The 13,082-nt window shown below is 38.0% G+C and overlaps 1 protein-coding gene across 6 annotated transcripts in view; it reads left to right on the forward strand.

Moving 5' to 3' along the window:
* SPIDR (scaffold protein involved in DNA repair) overlaps window positions 1-13,082 on the forward strand; it is a 780,587-nt gene that overhangs the window by 134,381 nt on the left and 633,124 nt on the right. For all 6 annotated transcript variants that reach the window (XR_007513227.1, XM_049853504.1, XM_049853503.1 and 3 more), the window contains one exon: window positions 2,946-3,106. Coding sequence is in view for 5 of the 6 variants with exons in the window: in XM_049853504.1 (XP_049709461.1) it covers window positions 2,946-3,106 (161 nt within the window). In the remaining variant the exon portion in view is untranslated. The remainder of the gene's footprint in view (window positions 1-2,945; window positions 3,107-13,082) is intronic.

Consider the following 13,082-nt stretch of genomic DNA (forward strand, 5'->3'; position numbering starts at 1 on the left):
GTTGTTATGATACTTCAGTTTGTCTTTCCAAGCCACCTTTTGAAATCTTCTATTCACTTCTTTTACTTCATCATTTCTTCCATTTGCTTTAGCTACTGTATGTTCAAGAGCAAGTTTCATAGTCTTTTCTGGCATCCATTTTCATCTTTTCTTTCTTTTAATTACTTTTTGATTTCTTCATGTATGATGTCCTTGGTGTCATCCCACAACTCATCTGGTTTTTCAGGTACCAGCAGGGGCATAGTTTTAGACCAGGATACACTAGCAAGAAGGACCTGGTGGTGTACTTCTGAAAAACTTCCCCCTGAAAGCATTATGAATAGTAGCAGAATATTGTCTAATACAGTATCGGAAGATGAGCCCCTCGAGTTGAAAGACACTTAAAATACGACTGGGGAAGTGCTGCCACCTCAAGTGGAGTCGACCATAATGATGTAGATGGAGTAAAGCTTTCAGGACCTTCATTTGCTTATGTGGCAAGACTCAAAAAAAGAGAAGAAAAAGCTGCAAAAATCCATTAATAATCAGAACATGGAATGTACGAAGCATGAATCTCGGAAAATTTGAAGTCATCAAAAATGAAATGGAATGCATAAGTATTGATATCTTAGGCATTAATGAGCTGAAAAGGACTGGTATTGGCAATTTTTAATCAGACAACTGTATGGTCTACTGTGCTAGAAATGCCAAATTGAAGTGGAATGGCATTGCATTCGTTGTCAAAAAAAAGATTTCAAGGTGTATCTTGAGATATAACACTGTCAGTGTTAGGATAATTTCCATACGCCTGCAAGAAAGACCAATTTATATGAATATCATTCAAATTTACATACTAAACATTGAGGCCAGAGATGAAGCAATTGGAGATTTTTTTACCAACTTCTGCAGTCTGAAATTGATCAAATACGCCATTAAGATGCATTGATAATTACTGGTGATTGGAATGCGAAAATTGGAAACAAAGAAGAGTTGGTTGTTGGAAGATATGTCAATGGTGATAGAAACAGTATTGGATATTGCATGATAGAATTTTGCCAGACCAACGACTTTTTTATTGCAAATACCTATTTTCAGTAACATAAACAGCAGCTGTACATATTGACCTCGCCAGATAGGAAACATAGGAATCAAATTGACTACACCTGCGTTAAGAGACAGTGGAGACCTCAGTATCATCAGTCAGAACAAGACCAGGGGCTGACTGTGAAGAGACTGTCCATTGCTCATATGCAACTTGAAGTTGAAGCTGAAGAAAATTAAAACACGTCCACGAGAGTGAAACTACGACCTTGAGTTTATCGCAACCTGAATTTAGACACCATCTCAAGAATAGATAGGTCCCTAGAAGACACTTACTTTAATGAATGAGTGCTACACAAATATGCAGTACTGGTAGAAGAAGCAGCAGCAGCTCTGAGAGAACTTGTCCTTTGGCTCTTTGTCACTTCCTACCATGATGGTTCAGCGTAAGGGATAATTTCTTACATTTTCCTCTGCCTTGGATTCTGTGACTAAGTGTGATGTTAGATATGGGAAATAATTGTCATTATGTAGTCCGTCACTCTCATCGGTGAGTAGTCTTTCCTCTAGACTTGTAATTGTCAAAGGGGACTTTGACCCTGTGCTCTGGAATAGCAGTTTCAGATTAAAGAAGATATTCTTTTTAGTTGTGTTCTTTTTCCCATATTTTTATCTTTATCTAAAACTTACAAAAAAAAAAAATATCCCTTCAGGGATTAAACCTAATAGGTTTAAAAAAAAAAAAAAATTCTGTCTAGAAGTGAAACTGTTGATATCAGACCTCTGAAACAGGGCCAAGATATCTGATTAGTCCTTTTGAGTTGCTGAAACAGCTTTTTGTGAGCACTTGTGCATTGTGGTGGAGCTCTGGTGGCACAGTAGTTAAGGGCTGCAGCTGCTCACCAAAGGGTCAGCAGTTTGAATCCTCCTTGGAAACCCTACAGGGCAGTTCTACTCTGTCCTTTAAGGTCGCTATGAGACAATCTTGACTTGATGGCAACGGGTTTGGTTTTTTTGTTTGTTTTTGTACATCGTAGTGCAGGAAAGGTTTATATTATAGGCTGTTGGAAACTAATTTAATAATTTGGTTCTTTAATATTTACTTTTTTAAATAATTATTATCATTTCTTTGGAAACCTTGGTGGTGTAGTGGTTAAGTGCTTCGGCTGCTAACCAAGAGGTCGGCATTTAGAATCTGCCAGGCACTCCTTGGAAACTCTATGGGGCAGTTCTACTCTGTTGTATAGAGTTGCTATGAGTCAGAATCGACTCGACAGCAGTGGGAGTGGGTTTATCACTTCTTCAAACATAGTAGATTGGAATCAGTACATTTTGTTATTTATGTATAAAGATCTTTTAACTTCGTGAATTAAAATTTTTGCAAAAAAGCATCTAGATAATAATGTTTATTATATAAACTATCAACTAATATTAGTTGTTTCCTTATGTATGAATGTAATCTATAGTAAAAATTTTTGGTTGAAAATGCTTCAAAAATATTAATAGAGGACTGTTCAAGTAAACTCTGCATCAACTATGCAACGGAATACTATGTTGTAAAAAATAGTGCCACTCCTTATTTACTGATGAGGAAAATCTTCTGTTATATTATTAAATGAAAAAATCAAAAAGTGCGAGAAAAGAAGAAAGAATATGAATGTATATTTTATTTGCTTGAAAGTGGCTAGAGAAACTGAAAGGATATAGAAACAAGTAATAAACGTAGTTAACTGAAAGTTGAGGTGGGATAAGTGTGGGAGAAACAGGCTCCCTAGAGCTAAGAGTAGGAATTTACTTTTCATCGTGTACCTTTAATATGCTTGCTAAAGTTATTAAGTAACACAGATGTATTAAGTATTGAAATTTAAAAAAAAGATTGAAAATTTAAAGTAAGCTAAATGCGAGTTAAATACTGTATTTTTCAGATGAACTGCAGTTTATTGACTGGGAGGCAGACAGTGACAGGGAAGACACTAATGAACGCAGTGCATCTGATGGAGGTGAGAGTGCCGTGGAGATATCAGACTGCGCTTCACGTGCAGGCAGTTCTTCGACAAGTGAAGGGGGACTCTCTGAACTTCCCAAGGTAAGAGTGAATGTTTTGAAAAATTTTATTCTTTTTATGACATTTATTAATCATAGCCTTTTGGTGTCCCCCTCACCCCCGCCCCCCACCCTCTCTTCAGAAACAAACCACTTTGACTCTTTTAGTGGGTTCTTTGCCTCTCTATCTCTAAAGGACATGATTGCATTGTACTTCCAAACATGAATAAACACTTAGGTCTGTTCTACCCACCCAGTCCTCACACTTCATTACACACTGAACCTTTCTTATCCTTCCATTCTCCCAGAACAAATATCATATTTTGATCAGATTAATAAGCAGCATTTATATTAAAAATGAATAAATAAAATTTATAGCCAAGGCAAATATTAACCATGATTCTTTTTCTTGCACAACTTTTGCCCCTGTTGTTAATAATTATTTTATTTTTTGTTTGTCTAGCTTTACTTATGGTTAATAAACCCTATTTCTCTACCATTCTAGGTCCCTCATTAAGGTTTTCAGACAGACATTCTATCAGTTTTATTTTCTTGAACGCCTGTTTCCACAGCCTTCTAGCCAACTGCAATTTGAACTGATGTACTCTCTGCTTGGTGGACATTGCCATCTTAGCGTCTCCCTTCACCATCATTCTGGGAATTCTCTTCACCTCTCCTCTGCATTGTAATTCCTTTATCCTGGATTTCATGTCTTCCTCTTTATTGGTTATCACCCTTATTTTGGTTGAACACATCTTCTAGTAGCTTCCCAACAAAGGATTTATGGGAGATAATCTTTTGACACTTGGGATGTCTGAAGATGTTTTTATCTGACTTCGATAATGTGATTGAAAGCTTCCTTGGGCATAGAATCTGAGGTTGGAGATAATTTTTTTTGGAGTGTTGAAAGCTTTCCTTCACTGTCTCCTAGCTCAAGAATTGCTCTTGTGAAATTGGAATCTATTCTCATTCTTGAGTTTTTATCACTGTTTTTAAGGAATTTGCTAGTTACCGTTTTGGAGTAGTTTCTTGGTTGGGGCTTGTTGAGTTTCTTTTTTTTTTTTTTAATTTTTATTGTGCTATAAGTGAAAGTTTACAAATCAAGTTAGTCTCTCATACAACAACGTATATACACCTTGCTCCATACCCCCAATTGATCTCCCCCTAATGAGACAGCCCGCTGGCCCTTTCCACTCTCTCTTTTCATGTCCATTTCTCCAGCTTCTAACCCCTTCTACCCTCTCATCTCCCCTCCAAGCAGGAGATGCGAACATAGACTCAAGTGTCTACCTAATCCAAGAAGCTCATTCCTCACGAGCATACTTCTCCATCCCATTGTCCAGTCCAATCCATGTCTGAAGAGTTGGTTTTGGGAATGATTCCAGTCCTTGGCCAACAGAAGGTCAGGGGGCCGTGACCATCAGGGTCCTTCTAGTCTCAGTCAGACCATTAAGTCTGGCCTTTTTTCGAGAATCTGGGGTCTGCATCCCACTGCTCTCCTGCTCCCTCAGGGGTTCTCGTGTTGTGTTCCCTGACAGGGCAGTCATTGGCTGTAGCTTGGCACCATCTACTTCTTCTGGTCTCAGGATGATGTAGTCTCTGGTTTATGTGGGCCGTTCTGTCTCTTAGGCTCTTAAATTACCTTGTGTCCTTGGTGCTCTTCATTTTTCTTTGGCCCAGGTGGGTTGAGACCAATTGATGCATCTTAGATGGCCACTCGCTAGCATTTAAGACCCCAGACACCACTCTTCAAAGTGGGATGTAGAATGTTTTCTTAATAGATTTTATTATGCCAGTTGACATAGATGTCCCCTGAAACCATGGTCCCCAAACCCCTGCCCCTGCCACACTGGCCTTCGAAGCGTTCAGTTTATTCAGGAAACTTCTTTACTTTTGGTTTAGTCCAGTTGTGCTGATCTCTCCTGTACTGTGTGTTATCTTTCCCATCACCTAAAGTAGTTCTTACCTACTGTCTAAATAGTGAATACCCCTCTCCCGCTCCCCCTCCCTCCCCACTCTCATAACCATCAAAGAATATTTTCTTCTCTGTTTAAACTGTTTCCCGAGTTCTTATAATAGTGGTCTTCTACGATATTAGTCCTTATTCAACTGACTAATTTCACTCAGCATAATGCCTTCCAGATTCTTCCATGTTATGAAACGTTTCAGAGATTCATCACTGTTCTTTATCGATGGGTAGTATTCCATTGGTCGGCAGTTCAAATCTGCCAGGCGCTCCTCGGAAACTCTATGCGGCAATTCTACTCTGTCCTATAGGGTCGCTATGAGTTGGAATCAACTCGATGACGCTGTGTTTGGTTTTGTTTTTTTTAGTATTCCATTGTATGAATATACCATAATTTATTTATTCATCTGTTGATGGGCACCTTGGTTGCTTCCGTCGTTTTGGTATTGTAAACAGTGCTGCAGTAAACATGGGTGTGCATGCATCTGTTGTGTAAAGGCTCTAATTTCTCTTGAGTATATTCCAAGGAGTGGGATTGCTGGATCGTATGGTAGTTCTATTTCTAGCTTTTTAAGGAAGAGCCAAATTGATTTCCAAAGTGGTTGTACCATTTTACATTCCCAACAGCAGTGTAGAAGTGTCTCCAACATTTATTATTTTGTGTTTTTTGGATTAATGCCAGCCTTGTAGGAGTGAGGAGGAAATCTTATTGTACTTTTGATTTGCATTTCTCTAATGGCTAATGATCGTGAGCATTTCCTCATGTACCTGTTAGGTACCTGGATGTCTTCTTTAGTAAAGTGTCTATTCATATCTTTTGCCCATTTTTTAATTGGGTTATATGTCTTTTTGCAGTTGAGTGTTGGCAGTATCATGTAGATTTTAGAGATCAGGCGCTGATTGGAAATGTCGTAGCTAAAAGCTTTTTTGCAGTCTGTGGGTAATCTTTTTACTCTTTTGGTGAAGTCTTTGGATGAGCATAGGTGTTTGATTTTTAGGAGCTCCCAGTTATCTAGTTTTACTTCTGCATTCTTAATAATGTTTTGTGTACTGTTTATGCCATGTATTAAGGCTCCTAACCTTGTCCCTGTTTTTTCTTCCATGATCGTTATTGTTATAAATTTTATATTTAGGTCTTTGATCCATTTTGAACTTGTTTTTGTGCATGGTGTGAGGTATGGGTCTTGTTTCGTTTTTTTGCAGATGGATATCCAATTATGCCAGCACCATTTGTTAAAAAGACTGTTTTTTCCCCATTTTACTGCTTTGGGGCCTTTGTCAAATATCAACTACTTATATGTGGATGGATTTATGTCTGGATTCTCAATTCTGTTCCATTGCTCTATGTATCTGTTGTTGTACCAGTACCAGGCTGTTTTGACAACTGTGGCGGTATAATAGGTCGTAAAATCAGGTTGAGTGAGACTTCCCACTTTGTTCTTCTTTTTCAGTAATGCTTTACTTATAAAGGGCCTCTCTCCCTTCCACATGAAGTTGGTGATTTCTCTGTCTCATTAAAAGATATCCTTGGAATTTGGATTGGAATTGCATTAAATCTATAGATCGCTTTTGGTAGAATAGACATTTTTATTATGTTAAGTCTTCCTATCCATGAGCTAGGTATGTTTTTCCACTTACGTAGGCCTCTTTTGGTTTCTTGCAGAGGTGTTTTGTAGTTTGCTTTGTATAAGTCTTTTACATCTCTGGGAAGATTTATTCATAAGTATTTTATCTTCTCGGGCACTACTGTAAATGGTATTGATTTGGTGATTTCCTCTTCGATGTTCTTTTGTTGCTGTAGAGGAACCCAACTGATTTTTGTATGTTTATTTTGTATCCTGGTACTTTGCTGAACTCTTCTATTAGTTTCAGTAGTTTTCTGGAGGATTCCTTAGGGTTTTCTGTATATAAGATCATGTCATCTGCAAATAGAGATACTTACACTTCTTCCTTGCCAATCTGGATGCCCTTTATTTCTTTATCTACCCTAATTGCTCTTTTTTTTTTTTTTAGGACCTTCAGCACAATATTGAATAAGAGTGGTGATAAAGGACATCCTTGTCAGGTTCCCGATCTCAGGGGGAATGCTTTCAGGCTCTCTGCCTTTAGAATGATGTTGGCTATTGGCTTTGTATAAATGCTTTTATTATGTTGAGGAATTTTCCTTCTATCCCTATTTTGCTGAGGGTTTTTATCATGAATGGGTGCTGGACTTTGTCAAATGCCTTTTCTGGATCAGTTGATAAAATCATGTGATTCTTATCTTTTGTTTTATTTATATGATGGATTGCATTAATTGTTTTTCTAATGTTGAACCATCCCTGCATACCTGGTATGAATCCCACTTGCTCATGGTGAATTAATTTTCGATATGTTGTTGAATTCTATCGGCTAGAATTTTGTTGAGGATTTTTGCGTCTAAGTTCATGAAGGATATAGGTCTGTAATTTTCTTCTTTTTGTGGTGTCTTTACTTGGTTTTGGTATCAGGGATATGGTGACTTCATAGAATTAGTTTGGGAGTATTCCATCCATTTCTATACTCTGAAATACTTTAGTAGTAGTGGTGTTAACTGTTCTCTGAAAGTTTGGCAGAACTCTGCAGTGAAGTCATCTGGGCCAGGGCTTTGTTTTTTTGGGAGTTTTTTGATTACCTTTTCTATCTTTTCTTTTGTTATGGGTCTATTTAGTTGTTCTACCTCTGCTTGTATTAGTTTAGGTAGGTAGTGTGTTTCTAGGAATTCATTCATTTCCTGTAAGTTTTCAAATTTTTAGAGTACAGTTTTTCATAGTCATCTGATATAATTCTTTTAATTTCAGTTGGGTCTGTTGTAATATCGCCCATCTCATTTCTTATTTGGGGTATTTGCTTCCTTTCCTGTTTTTCTTTTGTCTGTATGGCCAATGGTTTATCAATTTTATTGGTTTTTTCAGAGAACTAGCTTTTGGTCTTGTTAATTCTTTCCATTGTTTTTCTGTTTTCTATTTCTCTTATTTTCGATGTAATTTTTATTATTTGTTTTGTACTGGTGCCTGAGGGTTTCTTTTGTTGCTGTCTTTTTTTGTTCAAGTTGTAGGGATAATTCTTTGATTTTGACCCTTTCTTCTTCTTGTATTTGTGCTTTCGCTGTGTCCCACAGGTTCTGATAGGAAGTGTTTTCATTCTCCTCGGATTCTATAAATTTCTTTATTCTCTCCTTAATGTCTCCTATAATCCAGCCTTTTTTGAGCACGGTATTGTTCAGTTTCCAAGTGTTTGATTTTGTTTCCCTGTTTTTCCTGTTATTGATTTCCACTTTTATGGCCTTATGGTCAGAGAAGATGCTTTGTAATATTTCAGTGTTTTGGATTCTGCCAAGGCTAGCTGTATGACCTAATATGTGGTCTATTCTACAGAATGTTCCATGTGCACTAGTAAAGAAAGTATACTTGGTTGCTGTTGGGTGGAGGGTTCTGTATATGTCTATGAGGTCAAGTTGGTTGATTGTGGCGTTTGATCTTCCTTGTCTTATTGAGGTTCTTTCTGGATGTCCTTCCTATCTGTCACCGGAAGTGGTGTGCTGAAGTCTCCTACTAGTATTGTGGAGCTGTCTGTCTTACTTTTCAGAGCTGATGGAGTTTATTTTATGTATCTTGCAGCTCTGTCATTGGGTGCATATATATTTAATATGGTTTTATCTTTTCGGTGTATTATCCCTTTAATCATTAAGTAGTGTCCTTCCTTATCCTTTATGATGGGTTTATCTTTAAAGTCTATTTTGTCAGAAATTAATATTGCCACTCCAGCTCTTTTTTGATTGTTCTTTGCTTGATATATTTTTTCCATCCTTTAAGTTTTAGTTTGTTTGTTTCTCTGAGTCTAAGGTGTGTCTCACGTAGGCAGCATATAGATGGATCGTGTTTTTTAATCCATTCTGCCACTCTCTGACTCTTCGTTGGTGCATTTAGTCTATTTACATTTAGCGTAATTATGGATAGGTATGAATTTTTTTATGAATTTAGTGCCATCGTTTTGATGTCTTTTTTTGTGTGTTGTGAATAGTTTCTTTTTTCCATTTAATTTTATGTGCTGAGTAGATTATCTTTATATACTCTCCTTTCCTCATGTTTGTTGTTGATTTTTTTCCTGCTGAGTCTCTGTTTTTTTCTTGTGTTTCATTTTGATGTTTAGGATAGCTTGTCTCCTTTGTGTTTACTTTATTATTCACCCCTTTTTTCTAAATTTAAACCTAACTTTTATTTCTTTGTATCGCGTTTTCTTCCTCTACTTATGGAAGATCCATGACTGCGTTTCTTATTCCTCCTTTATTGGTTTAATGTTGTCTTCTTTTACATAATAACATCAGTTTCCCTGTTTTGAGCATTTTTTAATCTTGATTTATTTTTGTTATTTCTGTGTCTGGGTTGAATTATGATTGCTTTGCCCAGTGGTCTAGTCTTGGGTTGATACCTGATATTATTTGATTTTCTAACCAAAGAACTCCCTTTAGTATTTCTTGTAGTTTTGGTTTGGTTTTTATGAATTCCGTAAACTTCTGTTTGTCTGGAAATGTCCTAATTTTGCCTTCATGTTTGAGAGACAGTTTTCCTGGATATACAATTCTTGGCTGGCAGTTTTTTTCCTTCAGTTTTTTATATAAGTCATCCCATTTTCTTCTTGCCTGCATGATTTCTGCCGGATAGTCCGAGCTTATTCTTATTGACTCTCCTTTGTAGGTGACTTTTCGTTTATCCCTAGCTGCTCTTAAAATTCTCTCTTCACATTTGGTTTTGGCAAGTTTGATTATCATATGTTTTGATGACTTTCTTTTTAAAACCTACCTTATGTGGAGTTTGATGAGCATCTTGGTTTGATAGCTTCTCATCTTTCATGATATCAGGGAAGTTTTCTGCCAACAAATCAACAATTCTCTCTGTATTTTCTGTTATCCCTCCCTGTTCCGGCACTCCAATCACTCGTAGGTTATTTCTTTTGATGGAGTTCCATGTGATTTTTAAGGCTTATTCATTTTTTAAAATTCTTTTATCTGATTTTTCTTCAAATATGTTAGTGCCAAGTGGTTTATCTTCTAATTCAGAAATTCTGCCTTCCACTTGTTCAGTTGTGTTCCTCTAACTTTCTATTGAGTTGTCTATTTCTGTATTTTTATTGATAATCTTCTGAATTTCTGATTGCTATGTGTCTATGGATTTTTCCAGGTTATTAAATTTTTCATTGTATTCTTGAATAATCGTTTTAATTTCTTCAGTTGCTTTATCTGTGTGTTCCTTGGCTTGTTCTGCACATTGCTTCATTTCCGTCCTGATATCTTGAAGGGTTCTGTTTAATAATCTTTTCTATTCTGCCTCTGGTTATTCCATGAAGGCATCATTTAGAAGATCCCTTGATTCTTTGTTTTGAGAGCTTGTTGAGTCGATTATGGTCTGTTTCTTTATGTGCCTTGATACTGAGTGTTGGCTCCGAGCCATGTATAAGTCATTGTATTAGTTTATTTTGTGTTTGCTTACTGTTCTGTAGCTTTTTGTTTTGTTTTGATATGCGCAAATGGGTTGCTTCAGTGATCTAGCTTATTTTCGCCTTTGGAGTTTTGATGCCCTGTCCCCAGATGGCTAGAGGCGTTATCAGGTATATCAGTCTAGGAGTCCATTCACTTTTCTCGTATGAATTCAGCTCAGGTGTCCAGGTAGCTGATCATGAAGTGTGTGGTACAGGCTCTGCCCTACAGTCTTAGAGGCACAGGGGGTGATTGGTGTGTAGGTACCGGTATCTGGTAGTAGCAAGGGGTCACCCTCTGAGAATCATTCCCGATGTGTCTCTGATGAAAGCGTGTCCCTGTTCCCTAGAGCGTACAGGTGGGTGGGTTCTGCAGACAGACCATGGGCACCCAATGTTTTTGGTTTTAAGGACTGGGAGGTACCAGTTATCCTTCGACCCCTGTCACGGATGGCTGGGTGACCTGAGTAGTGCCACCAGTTCTTAGGCCCCTGATGTAGGTAGGTGAGGACCCTGTTTAATAGGCGAATCAATGTCAAACATCAATACTCACCTCTCTGCTGCACGTGTGTAACGGTTGGAGTCTGCCAACAATGGCCTTTTCTCCTGAAATGGGCCCACACACGTCAATGCAGAGAGGAAAGGTACTCAAAGTTCATGGACCGATTATGTCTGGACAGGACCCACTTCTGTCCTGAGCTCTCCAAGTTAGTGGAGCTGGCAAATTATGTTTTACCCCATTTGCAAATTTATTCCTTCTGCAATGCCGGGAGGATGGCTCTAGGTGCTCAACAGGGCCTATCTTTGGCTTAAGGAAATAGCTGCTGAAGCTGGCTTGGGAGCCCAGGTGGGGGCCAGTTAAGTATATGCATGTACTCAGCTTTTGCTGAGAGCACCGTTCTTTTCTGGTTCTGGAGGTGTGAGTTGGCTGTGTGGTGGCTGCTTCTCCGTGAGGAAGCTGCGGCTGAACACTAGTACCAGCTCACTGCCGCCGTTCCTGCGAATGGTGCCTGCGGGCTCCTGTGATTCAGGTCTGGTAACCCCTCTTCACTTCTGAACTGTCTCTTCCTCCCCCTGCCCCTCTGTTCATTTTCTAAGTTGCCTTTGATGTTCAGGGCTCCTAGCTTGTCACAAATATATTCGTTTCATTTGTTTTTTCAGGTCTTTTTTGTAAGAGGGCTCACCAGAAGTGTCTGTCTCTTCCACCATCTTGGCTCTGTCTCTCTTCTTGGTAGTTCTTGTATCTGTGGTATGTTGGGTGTCCCCAAGACCACCCCCACATTTGGTAATTTATTAGGAGGACTCAGAGGACTCAGCATGTAGTGGTACTCACAACTATGATTTATTACAAAGAGAGAATACAAAGCAAAATCAACAAGCTTCCAAAAGTCCTCTCTTGTGGAGCCTTTCAGGGTACACTTAAGTCCCCTAGAGAATTGTGAGAACATGTATACTAGGCTATGTGATGTTGTCTCACAGTTCACTGATACCATTTTCATTTTTTCTCCTGTTATATCTTGAATTGTTTGTATTACTTTGTCTTCAAGTTTACTAATCTTTTTTTTTTTTTTCTGTAGTTTTTTTAATCTAATCTGCTGTTAATACTAATTAGTGTATTTTTTCATCTGAGACATTCTATTTTTCATCTCTGGAAGTTTGATATGAATTTTTTTTTTGTATTGTCCTATCTCCCCTTAACACAATCATGGTTTCTTCTGGGTTTTGAACAAATCGGGTATATTTTTTTATGTTTGAATTTTCTTTTTAGTAATTTTGTCATCTGTATTATTTCTTTGTTTCTGTGGAGTGACTTTTCTCTTTATTATAGGTTTTATTTTTTTACTAGTTTGTATGCCTGGAAATTTTTGATTGGATGCCAGGAATTATTGGATTTTTTAATAATAATTAATGGACTTACTTTTTTTAGTACATCTTTAGGTTCATAGAAAAATGAAGCAAATAGGACGAGAGTTCCACGTACTCACCTCTTTGACCGCCATCCTCATTACAGTTTCCCCTAATATTAGCATTTTGCCTTAGGGTGGTACATCTGTTAAAATTAACCAGCCACTATTGATACGTTATCAAGGTTCACCCTTTGTATTGTATACTCTCGTGGGTGCTGACAAATGCGTAATGATATGTCACCATGATTAAAGTATCATACGGAATAGTTTTGCCACCTTAAGAACCTCCTATGCATTACCTATTCCTCCTTCCCTTTTTTTGAGCCCCGGACCACCACTGAACTTTTTATTGTCTCTATAGTTTTGCTGGAAACCCTGGTGGCATAGTGATTAAGTGCTGCAGCTGCTCACCAAAGGGTTGGCAGTTGGAATCCACCAGGCGCTCCTTGGAAACTCTATGGGGCAGTTCTACTCTGTCCTATAGGGTTGCTATGAGTCAGAATCGACTCGACGGCACTGGGTTACTGGGTTATAGTTTTGCTTTTTCTAAAAGGTTATATAGTTGGAATCATACAGTTTGTAGCCTTTTCAGGTTGGTTTCTTTCACTTAGCAATATGCCTTTAAGGTTCCTTCATGTCTTCTCATGTTTTGG

The sequence above is a fragment of the Elephas maximus genome, chromosome 15 (genome assembly GCF_024166365.1).
Source record: "Elephas maximus indicus isolate mEleMax1 chromosome 15, mEleMax1 primary haplotype, whole genome shotgun sequence".
Taxonomy (NCBI): Eukaryota; Metazoa; Chordata; class Mammalia; order Proboscidea; family Elephantidae; genus Elephas; species Elephas maximus.